The sequence below is a fragment of the Myotis lucifugus genome, unplaced genomic scaffold, assembly GCF_000147115.1.
Source record: "Myotis lucifugus unplaced genomic scaffold, Myoluc2.0 scaffold_1, whole genome shotgun sequence".
NCBI lineage: Eukaryota > Metazoa > Chordata > Mammalia > Chiroptera > Vespertilionidae > Myotis > Myotis lucifugus.
The window spans coordinates 19,401,372-19,419,093 of record NW_005871049.1 but is presented as its reverse complement, the minus strand read 5'-3'; the positions used below and the strand labels follow the sequence as shown (position 1 = coordinate 19,419,093).

The 17,722-nt window shown below is 37.4% G+C and overlaps 1 protein-coding gene across 1 annotated transcript in view; it reads left to right on the top strand.

Annotated features, from left to right (window-relative positions):
* LRBA (LPS responsive beige-like anchor protein) overlaps nt 1-17,722 on the top strand; it is a 546,641-nt gene that overhangs the window by 34,651 nt on the left and 494,268 nt on the right. The window contains exons 3-5 of the mRNA XM_014455776.2: nt 11,416-11,647; nt 12,350-12,450; nt 16,405-16,500. Of these exons, the coding sequence (XP_014311262.1) occupies nt 11,416-11,647; nt 12,350-12,450; nt 16,405-16,500 (429 nt within the window). The remainder of the gene's footprint in view (nt 1-11,415; nt 11,648-12,349; nt 12,451-16,404; nt 16,501-17,722) is intronic.

Below are 17,722 nucleotides of genomic sequence, written 5' to 3'. Positions count from 1 at the left end.
GGGCTGGATCCTCAGTAGAGGTCGTGCAGGAGGAGCCAGTCAATGTTTATATATCATATCCATGTTTCCCTCTCTCTCTCTCTCTCTCTCTCTCTCTCTCTCTCTCTCTTCCCCCCCTTCCTCTCTCTCTAAAATCAGTATATATTTTAAAAAAATATATATCAGGTATACAATTCTGTAATATATCATTACTATGTAGCTTTTTGTTGTTTCTTGATCAGTCTTATTATCTATTGCATTTTATGAAATCTAAGATTTATCAGTTGTACCTTTGCCATTATTTTATTCAGTATTAAGAAAAAGACCTGCCAATTTCACTTTATGATGCCATTGATTGTAAGACACATTCTGGTTTTTGAGGGTTTTTTTGTGTGTGTGTTTTTTTTAAGAATTGATGAAATTCAGTATATGAATTTTATTTAGGCAGCATAGGAATATAACAAAGTATTTTTTGCTTTTACTATTTTATTTTCTGAAATTTATAGTTATTGTTCAAACTATTACATAATATGTTTCCTCCTCCCCCCTAGACCCTATCCACCCCGCACTAGCCACCCCCCACCCCCAGGCCTACAGCACTATTGTCTGTATCCATGGGTTATGCATATGTGTGTATAGGTTCTTTGGCTAATGTTTTCCTGTCTCCCCCTCCTTCCTTCCCTCTGAGATTTGGAGACATGGAAGCATGGAACAGACCAGACTGACAAAGTATTTTTTTTTAAATAAAAACAAGGTATTAGGTGTAATACATTATGTTGTTGATAGAGAAGTATGAATGCAACTGAAAAATTTTATTAAAAAATGGCTGCATTATATACAATTGTACAGTGTGTCCCAGTTCAGCTAATTCCCTGTTTTTGAAATTAGTGTGGACTTCTTTGTTTGTGAGAGCTAAAACTTACATCAAACTAGCTGAAGTATAAGGTTGATTGGGCTGTAGGACCAGAATAGATCATTGAATGAAACTCTGAGAACCAGGATACTCTGGAACCAGGTGCTGAAAGTAGGAAGTTGATGCCACTAAAATATCTTTCTCCATTTGTGATGTAGATTGGTTTCTCTCACATATCAGGGACGATGTCTGCTATAAGCTACCAGTTTACATACCAGTTCAGCTTTTGACCCAGAAGGCCAAAAGCCTTTCTTTTTTACCTCTCAATTAAAATAACAATCTTTGTAATGATATTTATTGGTCTGATTTAGGTTACATTTTCACCCCTGAGTTAATCACTGTGACCACTATGTGCCAGGCCTGAGTTAAGTGTCCTTTCTATGGCTTGGGTGTGAGGTACTGTGACTTTATTGCTGGAAGAATGCTAGGAATGGAATGGGGCATTAAAGAAAGGAGTGTACACAGACAAAAACAGATGTTTGTTACAGTGGACATTTAGATTGTTTCCTGTTTATTCTTGTTGTTAACACAATTTCTTTTTCATATCTGATAAATCTCTCTACATATAAAAATTGATGTGATATTAAAGAATATTGGTATGAAATTATAAGGATCTAAAAGTTGATAAAAGTTAGTATATAGGTGTTTCTTTGATATAGTCTAATTTTTGCTATTCCTCAGAATAGGATTTGCAGAGTCTTCATATTATAAATTGTGAAATTTAACAATGCATTTTAAAATAGTTCGGAACATGAGGAAATAATTACATAATAGAGCTAAGCTGTTAAAGTGAAAGGGTTCTTAAAGTGTATGTGATTTTATGAACAGTTATATGTAAACATACTCAAACTCAAATACTGGAATAATTGATTCGATTATGGGATGCAGGACATTTTGCTATCTCTTTCATATCATAGGATGTTTTGATTCCGAGTAATGTAAGTTCAGTGGACTTCTGACTGGTTGACACACAGTGATAGATTTCTGATTTTTAAAATATGTCATTGCTATAAATCATTGGTTTGCTAGATTGAACTAGCAAGCTATTAAAGAACATGGCAATATTTACTGTAGATAAATGCAAATTTAAAAAGGTTCTGTGTATGAAGGTTTAAATGATTTATTAGCCTTCAGTGCACACATGAATCTGAAGTTATGTAATGGATTTAGAAAATTTCATTTCCTGTTTGAAGGTTCAAATTTGCATATTCTATAATGCAAGGGTTTGATCTGAGTCAATAGGATATATAGTTAAACTCCATTTGATATAAACTTATGCTTAATCATTTTTTTGTATATTATATGGCAAACCTATTTTTAGGTGCAGGGCAAGTGATTAAATATATATATATATTTTTGGCTTGGGTGGGGAAGAAGGCAGAATTAAAGAAACTCGGACTTGTATGTCTTTAGATGAAGTTGTACTCAGGAGGTTTTCCTTGCCCTTTAATTTGGCTTTTATTTCCTGCCAATGAGAAATTCACCTAGGTTAATAAAGTTTTCTATTAGTGGAGCAATTAATTCTATGAACAAAGTGACAACTCACATCAGTTACTTGTATTTTTAAAGTAAACTTTTTATTTTGAGATATTTGTAGATTTATATGCAGTTGTAAGAAATAATACAGAGATCCCTTGCACCCTTTTCTCAGTTTCCCTCAGTAGGAAAATCTTACAAACTATAGCACAGAATTGATACTAGTACAACCAAGATACAGAAAATTTTCATTCACATAAGGATCCATGCTGTTGCCCTTTTATATTCACATCTATTTTCCTCCTCCTGCACCTTCCCTTAACCCTGGCGACCTCCAGTCTGTTCTCCAGTTCTGTAATTTTGTCACTTTAAGAACTTTATATAAATGGAATCGTGCTCTATGACCTTTTGTTTTATTTTGGAACATTTCTCTGGAGATGCATCTAGATTGTTGTGTATACTAATAGTTCCTTTTTATTGTTGAGTAATATTCCATGGTATGAATAAAGCAGTTAATTTAACCATTTACCTGTTGAAGGACATCTGAGTTGTTTTCATTTTTTTTTTTGGCAATGATGAATAAAGCTGTTATAAACCATTTTGTACAGGTTTTTGTGTGAACATGTTTTCATTTCTATGGGAGAAATACCAGGAGTGCATTTAGTAGATGGTATAGTAGTTGCATATTTAGTCTTTTTAAAACACTGCCAAATGGGGTGGAGGCATGTGCTGGAGGGCGGGAGTGGGCGGGGAGAGGTCAGTGGGGGGGGGGGGGGAAGGAGACATATGTAAAACTTTTAACAATAAAGAATAAAGAAACAAAACAAAAACCCAACACTGCAAAACTGTTTTCCAGAGTGACTGTGTCATCTTTCATTCCCATTAGCAAAGTATGAATGATTCAATTTCTTTGCTTCCTTGCCAGTGTTTGGTTTTGTCACTTTTTTTTTTTCAGCTATTCTGATAGATGTGTAATATCTCATTGTGGTTTTAATTTGCATTTCTCTAATGGCTAATGATGTTGAATATCTTTTCATGTGCTTATTTGTCATCTTTATATCCTCTTAAGTGATATGTCTGTTCTTGTCTTTTGACCATTGGATTTTGTTGTTGTTCTATAATTAGATTTTTTGTTTCCTTGCTGTTGAATTTTGAGATTTATTATAGATATTTTCTTTTGTCAGATATGTGGTTTGCAAATACATTCTTCTAGTCAGCAGCTTATTACTTTATCCTCTTTAACAGGGTCTTTTGGAGAGCAAATTTTAAAATTTTGATAATGTCTAGTTTATCAGTTTTTTTCCGTTTATTGGTCTTGCTTTTGATGTTAAGTCTAAGAACTCTCTTTACCTAATCCTAAATCCTGAAGATTTTCTTCTGTATGTTTTCTAAAAAGTTTTATGTTTTACATTTAAATCTGTGATCTGTACTGAGTTAATTTTTGTGTAAGGTATGGTACTTAGGTAAAGGTTCATTTGTTCATCTATGGCAGCAATTTTCAACCTTTTTATTTCATGGCACACTCAAACTAATGACTAAAATTCTGTGGCACATCAAAATATATATTTTTGCCTGTCTGAAAAAAGTTATGATTTTGATTGATTTATACAAAAAAAGTAATTGCATACCTGTTTTGTTCCCAAATGACTTTTAAAAGAATCAGGTGCCTATACTTATATATAAGGATTTTTGGTACCAAATATTAACCAATCAGACACAACCTTATTATGTGGTTTGACCAATAAAATGCAACTTTATTATCTGACCTATATATTTATGGTTCAAGACAGGGCATTCACAGGATGGGGTGAACAGTGTTAGCCAGGTTGATGGAGACTCAAATATGTCACCTACCTGCTGGCTGTGTGGAGGGCTCAGCAAAGGAACAATGACCTCTGCAAGCACTTCTGTCTGGGAGTACATTGCTCCTCCAACTGTTGCCTGATGCCAGACAAGTTAGTTCCTCTCTGTATGTCCCTGGTGTCTTTTGAGCTGCTGCCCCAGCACTGGAACTTAGAGGGAGTGAGTCGGAGTAAGTCTGTGTGCAGGCCCTTTAAGAGGAACTGCCTGGGACTTCAGTAGCCCTGTCTCCCTCAGCCTTAATCCCCCTGGCTTTTACAGCCAGAGTTATGGGGACTATTTTTCCTGGCACTAGAACCCTAGGCTGAGGGGCCTGGTGTAGAGCTGGGACCTATCACTTCCCTGGGTTGACCTCACAGCCGAGATATCCCTCCTGCTTTATCTTCCACTAATAGACTTCACTAGTAGTCTGCTGCATATTCTTTAGGTATTTTCTATAGAATACTGTAATACATAATGCATAAATATGTGTATGTTAGAGTTATATAAAATAGACCTTTGGGTAATTGGGAAAGCCATATGAGGTGAACCTATCTTAGGAGGGACGTCTGAGATATAAGAATATGTGTGTACATTTTTATTGGAAATTTAAATTCTTATTGGAATTTTATCAAACATTTTAATAAATTTTTGCACATTTTCTATTCTAATTCAAAGAATACTTTCTTTTGTGGACACTAAATGGTACATTTGTAAGCCTAAGTAGCCTCTCTTTCAGTTGATGTTGGAGGAGTAGGTTATTTTGGTTAAGTCTCTCTGGAAAGGGTTGATATAAAGTAAAGGCTGATGGTTATGTTGCCAGCATATTGAACTTTCTTCTCTACTAGTAACTGACTAGGCAATGTATTATTGTATTATGTTTAATGTTAGGGATGATCTCAAAAGACATGTACACTAATGAAATTATGACATCTAATCTCTTACTCTATTCTGTATTTTATCATTTATTATTTCTATACTAGAGGCCTGGTGCACGAATTTGTGTAGAGGTGGGGTCCAGCCGGCCTGCCCCAATCGGGACGATCAGGCCGGGCTAGCTTGGGGGAGGGGCCGTGGGCTGTTGGCTGGCCGCCTCACCCCCTGGTGGAACTCCCAGTAGAACTCCCGGTCGAGGGGACAATTTGCATATTAGCCTTTTATTATATAGGATAGTAAATCTCTGCCATTACATTTTCACATGTGGAGTCTAAAAATTGAGTTGTGTAAAATTCAGGATGTGCTATTTCTGTTTCTAAGCTTGTCAGGGCACACTGCCATCTCTTAAAATTAGGCCAAAATAGACACTGTTGCTTAGTTAACACCTGATATAGTATGAGAGGTGGGAATGGGGATATGTCACTTGAGATAGTTATAAATATATAAATGTTTCAATTTCTGAGAAAATGTAGCTAATGGCCTTAGCATATATATTAGTCAGGATATAAGTTTTAAGCTGATATGATAGAGAGGCCCTAATGACAGTGGTGTAAACAAGGTAGAAATGTATTTGCCGTTTCAGGTGAAAATTTGGGTAGTTAAATGGTCCAGAGCTACTGAGACAGTTCTAGGATCACTGGGATCCGTAGATCTTTCTGCTGTTATTTCAATAGGAAAGTTATAATATAGATTCCAGCATGTTACTCTAACTCTTGCCATTGTTTCAGCACATTATGTAAGGAGAAGGAAAGTTGCAAAGAGAAGTCATGTTACCTTCCTTTTAAGAGTTATATATACCCAGAAGTTGCACATATTACTGTCCTCCTTGGTCAGAGTTTGGTCACATCACTGGAAACTTGAGGTAAAGCTGGGAAGTGAGATCTTTTGCCTGGATCTCATGTACCAAATTAGAAACTCATTAGGGAAGAAGAAAATGTCAATGGGGAGACCTTATAGACCATGCCACGGCATTGTAATTTTCCCTCAGCTTCTCCCTATTTATAAGTTTCTAGTGCCTGTAAATGTGTACAGGGTCACTTTCTCTTAGGAATGGATTCATAGGGATAAATTGAATACCTTGAGATCAGCACTTTTAAAAAGTAAATACATTTTTGAAGGATTCAGATAAACAAAAGAAGCTTACTCTTAGTTCATTTTGCAAAATGAATGGACAGGTCCAGAGAAAAAAGTGATTTGTTACAAGATATCTAATTAGGAGCATAGGCTGTGATTGTAGTCTGTCCATTTTTTTTCTATTATACCTTACTCTTGCCACATTTTTCAGGAAAAATTTAGCACATTTTCAGGGAAAACTTGGCTTCACTTTGAAGTATTAGAATTTTCTATGTGTTACAGACTTTTTAGTTGCATATATCTTTTGAAGAGAATATTATTTTTGGTTTATATGTATTTCTTGCTTTTCTGAAAAGACAAGTGACTTAGGTTTAATTACTAATTTCATCTTAGATCACTTCATTAATATAACCATTGGTAAGAAGATAATCATCATGCCCAATTAAAGTTCTTAATACAAAAGTTGTGAAGGTTTATTTGAATTCTTTGATTAATATGCTTTAAAATTTCTATAATCTTGTACGTTAAACTATAACCTATAGGAAGCACGCTATGCCACCCTGAAGGTTGCTATAAAAATTGTTTATGAAGTTCAGGCCAAGACTAAAACGTGTTGAAATAGAGAGTTTTGAAAAATGTTCTATATAGCAAAGGAGACCAAATCATGCTAAAATGCAGAAAAAGACTATACATCAGTTTCCAGGCTACATTATTCAAAAAAAATACAACCATAAAAAAGGTAATAAGATTACATTTTCACATTTCATGGCTAGTAAAGTGCATTAGGCTGCTCAGATATTCATAACTTACTGTGACATTTGGGAAGATTACATTTTGTAGTGCAGAGCCATTACTACAGCTCAGATAATAACTAGCCAGTGCCTGGACTTAGATTATGATCCCTGTCATTGGAAACAGATTTGTGTTTTGAAGGTTGATCAGTTTCCAATAACTATTAGAAAGGGTTAACATGACATACTGTAGACTCTGTATGGTTTTAGGTATAATAGATATGCGTACATATAGTATATCAAATATGCCACACATTTGTGTGTAGCAATTTCTGCCATCAATTTTCTCCTTGAAAGACATTTTATAATATTTAAAGCAATGGATGAATATTTAAAACACCTGTCTAGATGTTGCTTTCACAATATCAACTCAATTTAAAAGCTGGTAAAATATTTGGGTTGTCTTTTTTTGGAAATTACTTGCAAAAATTATTTTATAGCTTCTTGGAAGGGTGGTTAATGATGGTAATAAACATATCAAAATGAAAGATTGATGTAATATTATGGTGAAGGTAAGGTCTCTTAAGTTAGTTGCAACTTGGAGCTATTTAGTTCTGTGTGAAGAATGTCCCAAAGTGTATATACTAAGAACTCTCCCTTTGCCCTCTTTCCTAAAAATTCTTTTCAGAGACAATCACTAGTTTCTTGTGTATCATTCTTAGGTATGTGTCTGTCTGTATGTTTTATGCTCATATAGTAGCCTGCTATTCACACTTTTCCACTTTCATTTTCTCACGTAATGTATTTTATTATTTTTAAAAATACATATTTTTATTGATTTCAGAGAGGAAGGGAGAGGAAGAGAGAGTTAAAAACATCAATGATGAGAAAGAATCATTGATTGGTTGCCTCCTGCATGTCCCCTACTAGGGATTGAGCTCACAACCCAGGCATGTGCCCTTGACTGGAATTGAACCTGGGACCCTTCAGTCTGCAGGCCAACGCTCTATCCACTGATCCAAACCAGCTAGGGCTCACATAATGTATTTTAGATATTTTTTCATATCAGATGGAGCTGCTTCATTCATTTCAATGGCTGCATTATATTCCCTTATGTAGTTATACACAACTTTACTAACCATCTATATATATAAAAGCCTAAGCGACTGTTACGACTGGTCGACCGAATGACCGGTTGACTGGTCACTATGAAGATGCACTGACCACCAGGGGGCAGATGCTCAACGCAGGAGCTGCCCCCTGGTGGTCAGTGCGCTACCACGGCCAACCTCCCGTGGCTGGCCAACCTCCTGCGGTCCCTCCCCACAGCTGGCCAGGCCGAGGGACCCCACCCATGCACAAATTCGTGCACTGGGCCTCTTATGTTTTCTTGGGGGGATTGTTTCTTCTTTTTTCTATTCAAAAAAATGCTAAAGTGAAGTTTTTTATTCAAACATCATTACTGAAATGTTCTACAGATACATCTTTTGAGATTGATCCATATCGTTCACTGTATCAGTAGTTTCATTACCAAATATTTTCTAATTTATAGTAATTTTTCAGTTGAAGCTCTTTGTTTTTCTAGATATAGATTATATAATCTGAAAATAATTGTAATTTCAAATCCTCCACTGCTGCCTTTTGACTAAATGTGACTTCTGTATCTCTAGAATAATATCAAATGATAGTGAAGATACTGTATCCTCGTCTTGTTTCTAACTTTCATGAGAATCATTCCAGTTTCCCTTTTTGAGCATGATGCTGGCTTTTCAGGTGTGATTGATGCATTTTATTATTAAAGGAAGTCTTTTTCTATTTATATGTAGGGAGTATGATGGAAATATAAAATCACCATTTAGCAGATGTCCATTTAGTAATAACAGTTGCAGGTGAGATTCATCAGTGGATTCTTAAAAGTTTGATGAGAAACAAAATATTTGTATAGTCTGAAAGTATTTCCCACAAGTGCTTTTAAAGTGGAAAAAATCTAATAGACACCACCTTAAACAAATTGATTCAAGCTAACATCACCAGTTGCAAGACATATTGACATCAGGTACCATCAGGTACCAAAAATGCATAACCTGAATTTAAACATGAAGGAAACAAAGTAGATAAGACAGTCTATAAAATACCTGGCAAATATGCCTCCATAGTGTCAAAATCATGAAGTCAAAGAATGCCTGTGCCACTGTCTCAGTTTGGAGAAGAATAAAGGGATGCTGATCTTGGGTCAGAAAAAGGACATCAGTATGACAAGTGGCAACATTTGAGTAATATTTGTTAATGGTATTGTGTCAATGTGAATTTCCTGGTTCTAATGATGCTACTATTATTATATGATACTAGAGGATCAGTGCATGAAATTTGTGCATGGGTATGGTCCCTAGCGGCTGCTGGCTGCCGGCTGCCAGCCGGGGCCTTCCTTTGTTCCATGCCGCCCTCTGGTGGTCAGCACACGTCATAGCGAGCGATCGAACTCCTGGTCTCCTGGTCGAACTCCCAAGGAGACACTTTGCATATTAGGCTTTTATATATACAGATATTCACATTAGGGCAAGCTGAGTAAATGGTGTACAGGAACTATCCTATTTTACAACTTTTTGAACCTTTGAAATTATTTTAGAATAGAAAAAGACAAAACAAGCAAATCATTTTCACAAAAACCCCCCAAAAGTCTATTTTAGAGTTCTTGTGTAGCTACAGAATTTTTGGGTGGACTAGGGGATCGAGCATGTATACTTCATAACCAGGACCACAGCTAGATGAATTGGCCCAATCACACCAAGGGGCTCTTTTAGCAGAAACCCAGCTGTCATCTCTCCTTACAGTGCTTCTTACTGATGATGCAAGAATTGTACACTAAAATCTCGTAGAAGAACCAAATGCCTTTACCATTCTGCTTGCCAGGAATTCTTATCTCCCTGCATGCAGATACTGTGTTATGTTGTTCATTTTTCTGGTTTTTCTTTCTCATGCCAGTGTGTATCTTTGGCAGAACCTGGGACACATATTGATCTCTGGTTGCAAGGAGGTTTAATTGATTTCCTAATTCTGAACTTTCCTGGAGTAATATCTATTTGGTTATGTTTGTTATAAGCTACAGTGGGGCCTTGACTTACGAGTTTAATTCTTTCCGTGACGGAGCTCGTAACTCAAATTACTCATATGTCAAATCAAGAAGTGAATGAGTGAGACACGTGATGTTGGGCTGATGTTGTGGCGTTCACTGTGATGTTCGCTGCACCAACTAGCGGTGGGGTATCTGAAGCTGGCTCGTAACCCGAATTTTAGCTCGCAACTCAAAGCAAAAAATCGTCCGAGAGACGGCTCGTATCTCGAAAAACTCGTTAGTCGGGACACTCATAAGTCAAGGCCCCACTGTATTGGCTTTTGTTTTGTGAAGTTCACTTTGTCCTAATTCTTGCCCACCTTTTGGGTTTAGGAATGCATAATGAAAAACTAAGAAGTGTTCAGAAGTACAGGAGTATGTACAGGTGATATTTTAAAAATCTACTTTAAAAGGATAGTTCTGCATCCTGATACTAAATCTTTGTTTAATCATGTACCTTGATTTCACATAGGTAACTTTGACCTGCAGAATTTCAAGACTATTAACAACATATAACCATAATCTCTATGTCGAAAACTACAAATACCAGTAATGTAAATTTAAAATTCTAAAAAAGGATAGCTTTGCAAAAGTAATTGCAGAAGCATTTTAATTCTTTTAAACAATTGGGATTTGTTAAAATTTAAAAAACCTTCTGTTTGTGGGAGGCAGCTATGGGTGAGATGGCAAGGTGGGATAGGTCAGTACAGCTTTCTCTGGATGGATTTTCTGATAGTCAAGTCAATGAAATAAATTTTCTTGATTTCTGACTTTGGGTGTGTGACTAAAGTTATCCTGATGATTGACAGGGAAGGAGAGGCATCAAAATGTATATGTATAGTAAACCATGGATTTGACAAATATAAACTTTGACTTTTGTGTTTGCTCTGAGCCATTTTTCGTTTTCCACTTTTGCTGTGAACTCATACCTTTGATAGGTAGCGAAGGACTTTTAGGTTGCTGTGAGTAGTTCACAAAATTTATAATTCATAACTGAAATATTGAATTAGAAGCAGTTATAGAGCTAAGTTAGATCTTTATTCATAGCAGGGCAGTAGGTAGTGATTTACCTGACACCTCATGTTTGTTTTTGTTGAAAAAAATATTTGCATTTTTATATTCCAAGTCTTGCTTGACTTTGTGTTATGTTAACTTGAAGATTTCTTTGAGATTTTCATAGCTCTGTGTGTGTGTGTGTGTGTGTGTGTGTGTGTTTAACAAAGACCCTTTTAATGTTGTAGGACCTAGAGAAGAATGTGTACAGATAGTAATTGTCAAGCTAAAGCGTAGGAGCATGCTCCAGTTATATTGAATGAAGAAGTACTAATGCTTGTAATTTTTTTTTCTTTTGGAAGTTGGTAGGTGGGCAGTTTGATTTGGAAATGAATTTCATTATCCAAGAAGGTGAGAGTATCATCTGCATGGTGGACCTCCTAGAAAAATGTGACATTACTTGCCAAGCAGAAGTTTGGAGCATGTTTACAGCCATTCTGAAGAAGAGCATACGAAACCTTCAAATCTGCACTGAAGTAGGCCTTGTTGAAAAAGTGCTTGGGAAAATTGAAAAAGTCGATAGTATGATAGCAGGTATGTTTTTTTCTATGGTACAATGGATGTGAAGAAATAAAGTTTGATTCTTAAGTACTGTATTTTTCTTGTTTAGTAACTAGAGGCTCATGCAAGAAATTTATGCACTCGAGGGGGCGGGTGTCCCTCAGCCTGGCCTGCGCCCTTTCACAGTCTGGGAGCCCTCGGGGGATGTCCGACTGATGGCTTAGGCCAGTGGTCGGCAAACTGCGGCTCGCAAGCCACAGGCGGCTCTTTGGCCCCTTGAGTGTGGCCACAAAGTTTCAATCACACTGTACGTGCGCGCCCGCATGTGGTATTTTGTGGAAGAGCCACACTCAAGGGGCCGCAGTTTGCCGACCACTGGCTTAGGCCCACTCCCCACCAGAGAGGCTCCTGCTGCCGCTGCTGCGCTTGCCAGCCATTAGCCCGGCTTCTGGCTGAGCGGTGCTCCCCCTGTGAGAATGCACTGACCACCAGGGGGCAGCTCCTGTGTTGAGCATCTGCCCCCTGGTGGTCAGTGCGCGTCATAGCGACCAGTCGTTCCGCCGTTCGATTCGATTTTCATATTACTCTTTTATTATATAGGATATTTATTTAAGAAATACTTGAGCATCTAACATGTTACTAGAACTTTAGTGTGTGAACTCTTAATCACAGTATATTTTAATCCTTCAAGAAATATAAGTAGCTTAATTATTTTATTGTTTTCTTTGTTTCCAGATCTTTTAGTTGACATGTTGGGAGTGCTGGCTAGCTATAATTTGACAGTTCGAGAACTAAAGCTATTCTTCAGTAAACTTCAAGGAGATAAAGGACAATGGGTAAAATAAACCTAAGTACTCTTTGATATTTGAAAGTATACAGAGGGGTCAGATTGAAGGAAAGGGATCAACTAAAATAGCATTTAGAGCTATACAGATGCTTTGCCGTGACCTGACACAGATGTGGATTAAGGGAACTGAGTGTTTTAGGCAGTAAATTGGTCCTTCTTCACATTGCTATTCTTCACTATATATCCAACATTTTTTTTTGATGAAAAGGGTAAGGACAAAAAAATAAAAGTTTTAGGTCGCAGCACCCAAATTCTCTTTCTGTTGATCTGAGTAGTATACCTGTGGCCCTTACATATGAATGACCCACTCAGTGAACAAAAAAACAAAACACCTTTTCAGGTAATTGGATCCACCTCCTTAGATGCAACTTAGTGGATGGTGTGGTGGTCAATTTATTTTGAACTCTAGCTGCCTTATCAAACTGTTTCTTTCATTACTTCGTTATTTCTCCCTTAGAATACTAGCAAATATTTTCTCCATTTTGGTTGCATTTCTAAGCTTACTTTAGTGCCCTTTAGAGATTGTTGTTCACAGCAGCTGCTAGCTAATCCTTAATCTAGCTCTGTTTAAGTGTATTTAAATTTGTGCTCTATATACTCTATTGTATTAAAATGGTTAGACTCTTTAGCTTATTTGTATCAAACTCTAGTTCTCTGGCTACTTTTAAGATGTTATCACTAATTTTTAGCATTTTTTGTTTCTTTATATTGTTTACCTTGTGTTTATCCTTGTTAAAGTTCTTGAATCTGTGGGTTATACTATAATTTTCATCAAATTTGGAAATACTGTGCTTATTATTTATTAAAAAATTTTTTGGTCCCTTCTCCCCTTCTTCTGGGACTCCAATTACATGTAGTGCTCTCTCTCTCTCTCTCTCTCTCTCTTTCTTTTTAATTTAAGAAAATTAATTCATAGAGAGGGAGGGAGAGAGAGAGAAAGAAAGAAATATCAGTGATGAGAGAGAACTATCGATTAGCTGCCTCCTGCACGCCCCCTTACTGGGGACTGAGCCTGCAACCCAGGCATGTGACATGCCCAGAAATCATAGTGACATCCTGGTCCATAGGTCAATGCTCAATCACTGAGCCACATTGCCCAGGCACATGTAGCTCTGTTGAGTCTCCCACAGTCACTGAGATCTTTTCACTTTTTTCCCAATCTTTTCTCTTTGTGCTTCATTTCAGATTGCTTTATTGCTGTATTTTAAGGTAACTTATCTTCTGTACTGTGTTTATTTCATCCATTAAAAATTTCAGATTATTCCGTAAATTTCAGATTTTTTATTTCTGTAAATTTGGTTCCTTTTTTAAAAAAATATATTTTTACTGATTTCAGAGAGGAAGGAAGAGGGAGAGACAGAAACATCAATGATGAGAGGGAATCATTGATCGGCTGTCTCCTGCAAGCCTCCCACTGGGGATCGAGTCCACAACTTGGGCCTGTGCCTTTGACTGGAATCGAATCTGGGACCTTTCAGTTTGCAGGCTGATGCTCTATCCACTGAACCAAACTGGCCAGGGCATTGGTTCCTTTTAATATCTTCCGTTTTTACCTCATTATGTCCATGTTTTCTTTTATTTATTTATTTATTTATTTTATTTTATTTATTTATTTTTTAAAAAATATATTTTATTGATTTTTTACAGAGAAGAAGGGAGAGAGATAGAGAGTTAGAAACATCGACGAGAGAGAAACATCGATTAGCTGCCTCCTGCACACTCCCCACTGGGGATGTGCCCACAACCAAGGTACATGCCCTTGACCGGAATCGAACCCGGGACCTTTCAGTCCACAGGCTGATGCTCTATCCACTGAGCCAAACCGGTTCTGGCTCCATGTTTTCTTTTAAATCATTGGGAATCTTTAGCATATTTTATTTTATTTTAAAATATATTTGTATTGATGAGAGAGAATCATTGATTGGCTGCCTCCTGCACACCCCATACTGGGGATTGAGCCAGTAACCTGGCCATGTACCCTGGCAAGGAATCGAACCAGGACCTCCTGGTTTATAGGTTGACATTCAACCACTGAGCCACATTGGCTGGGCTTAGCATATTTTAATAGTTGCTTTAATGTTTTTACATATAGAAATTGTGTATCAATGGGCATGAACATTTTTAAAAACTCTTGCAATGTGAACACCAAATTATTTTCTGAAAGGCTTTCCCATTGTATAATCTCTCAGCAGTGTCTGGGAAGGAAAGTGCTTATCTTTTTTTTTTTTTTTAATATGCTTTTATTGATTTTTTTAGAGAGAGGAAGGGAGAGGGATAGAGAGATAGAAACATCGATGAGAGAAACATCATCAATCTGCAGCCTCTTGCACACCCCTTGCTGGGGATTGAGCTTGCAACCCTGCCATGTGCTCTGACTGGAACCGAACCAGTGACCTCTTGGTTCATGGGTCCATGCTTAACCATTGACCCACACTGGCCGGTGAAAGTGCTGGTGTATTTTTGTTGATTGGTTTATAGAACAGGGAATTTTGAGGAATGACTTCTCTATATGGAAATGCTATAATACTGTATTTTTATTTCAGATGCAGAGTTAATTTTTGTTATTTCATTTTGAGTTTATTTTTAAAAATGGGTGTGATTGTGGTTACTTCTTATTAGACTTTTATAATAAGCAATGTGGTTGATGGAAAATTTCTTGACCACTTAAAAGTCAAGCTTTCCACCCAGCGTTTAGGTAAAATACTGCCGAACTCTTTTGGACAGTTAGTAATAACTTAGAGCAGCAACTAAGTACGATGAAGGGGAGCCAGTGATTTCACTTATAGTATGACATGGTTTTGAGCTTTTAACAAAGAGGACTGTACTACACTTTATCTCATTTGCTTGTAAACTGATTAAAATGATAATGTATATCCGATTGACCTTTGCTTTTTCTTGTAAATGTAAGTGAGGTTTTTCATTTTAGCTGTTGGTTGTTTAATGCATCAGGATATTGTGGATCAAAGAGGCATTAATCAAATAAATGAATGCCACAACTTATATTATACGTGCTATATAGTGAGGTATATTGTAGAATGAAATATTATAGGGAGATTTGATCCAGTCTCAGAGGTTAGGGAAGACTGCCCTGAGGAAATCACCATGAAGATAAACTCTAAAGGATGGGTACGTTTTGTTTAGTTATAGGGCAGGGAAATAGGCTTAGTGAGAACATTTTTAGCACAAGGAATAGCTTGTGCTCAGGCCCTGTTATGACAGAGAAGGCATTGTGGATAGAGTGCAGAGAAGAGAAAGTTGAAATGCAAAATGAGGCTAACAGTGTAGGTAGAGGTAGATAAAGTATCTTGTAGGCCATGTTAGGGGTTTTGGTCTTTATTTTAAAGGCAATAGGAAGCTACAGGAAAGAATAATATCAAGGTAAAATTGTAGTGGTTAAAAGCATAGACTCTGGAGTCAGACTGAGTTCTGATCCCATCCTCTTCACTTACTACCTGTGTGACTCTGGACATGTTCTTCTGTCTCAGACACCTTCTTTATTGAATGGCTTAACAATTCCTACTGTGGTTATAAGGTTAAAATATTTTATTTTTAACGTGCCCTTAAAGATAGAACCAGTAAGCATTATTTATATGTGAAATTAAAAAGTGTTTTAAAGAGGGGTGGGTGGTGGGTTGATTTACTTGGTAATTTTAAGAGATCATTTTTGCTGCAGTGTGGAGAAGAGTTTTAAGTGTCAAATGATATTGGCTCATATTTACTAAATACCTCATACATCTTATAGTATTTCAAAAAGATGGCATAAAGTTTGTTGCTTACTTATTTAAGATAGTTGAAAATAACCTTTCTCTGGTTATTTTATGCTTTTTAGCTTATAGCATTATTTGGTTCTTCTTGGGTGTATTGAAGTATGACTATATGAAACGTAGATAGTTTTGTTTGATGGTACATAATATGGTTAATGAACTGGTGATTATTTTCATAGCCTCCACATGCTGGGAAGTTGCTCTCTGTGTTAAAGCACATGCCTCAGAAGTATGGTCCTGATGCCTTTTTCAACTTTCCAGGAAAAAGCGCTGCAGTAAGTAATCTTAATGAGGAAGTCACTTGGAATGCTTTTGCTCCTTTAAAGTACAGCCCTGTAAACACCCCTGCCAGGTTCTGTATTAGGTAGAAACTTCTTTACACCACCTTAATCCTCACAGCAATGGTGCATGTTACTGTTTTACTAACAGTTTTAGAGGTGAAGAAATAGAGGTTCAAAGAACTTAAGAAACCTGCCATCTCACACCTTGGGGCAGCAATAGAATAAGAGCCCAATTCTTTTTAACATAGTCATGGTGTCTTATGGACTTCGCTCTGCATTCCAGATGTTTATATGTAACACTTTCACTTTTATCTTTCTGAACGTCTTTATTTAATGTTATAAACGTCTTTATTTCTTTCTTTTCCACCTGGTGTGCAGAATGAGAGTAACTCTTCGACTTGTGAGTTTCCATAGTATACCAGTCTCAAGCATTCTTATAAGCTGTTGATCAGTTTATAAAAAAGATGATTATGTATGCTGATAGCACCTGCAATGTTTCAAAACATTATAGGACTATAATCCTATCTAATAAAAGACAAAAAGGGTAATTAACCGTACCTCCGCTACGCTTCCCATTGGCTAATCAGGGCGATATGCAAATTAACTGCCAACCAAGATGGCGGCTGGCAGCCACGCAGCTGAAGTGAACATGAGGCTTGCTTGCTCCAGTGATGGAGGAAGCCAAGGTTCCCCGCCTGCTGCGGCCCGGCTCTGAGCTCTGGAAGCAACTAAGTTTCAATTATAGAAGCTAAACAAACCCCAGATACCTGCTTTCAGCCAGCCACAGCCTCAGAGCTGGGAGCGCCAGTGACGGCAACAATGTTTCAATTAGAGAAGGTAAATAAATCCCAGAATAAAAAAAGAAAAGAAAAAAAGGAGACGTTGGGAGCTTCAGTCCCGGCCAGCCTGAAAACGGGCCCTCAGCCCCTCACCAGACTGGCCAGGCACCCCAGTGGGGACCCCACCCTTAAAGGGGGTGTGGCAGCCTGAAAACAGCCATCAGCCCCTCATCCAGGCTGACCAGGCACCCCAGTGGGGACCCCCACCCTGAAGGCGGTTTGACAAAAAGCAAACAGTCATCAGTTGCTCGGGCAGGCTGTCCAAGCTCCCACGCGGTTTTGGAAATCTCAAACACGACAGCCAACCAGGCCTGCCGGCCAAAGCCGCTGTTTGAATTCATGCAGGTAAGAGCGCAGTAGAGTCAAAACGTAACAAT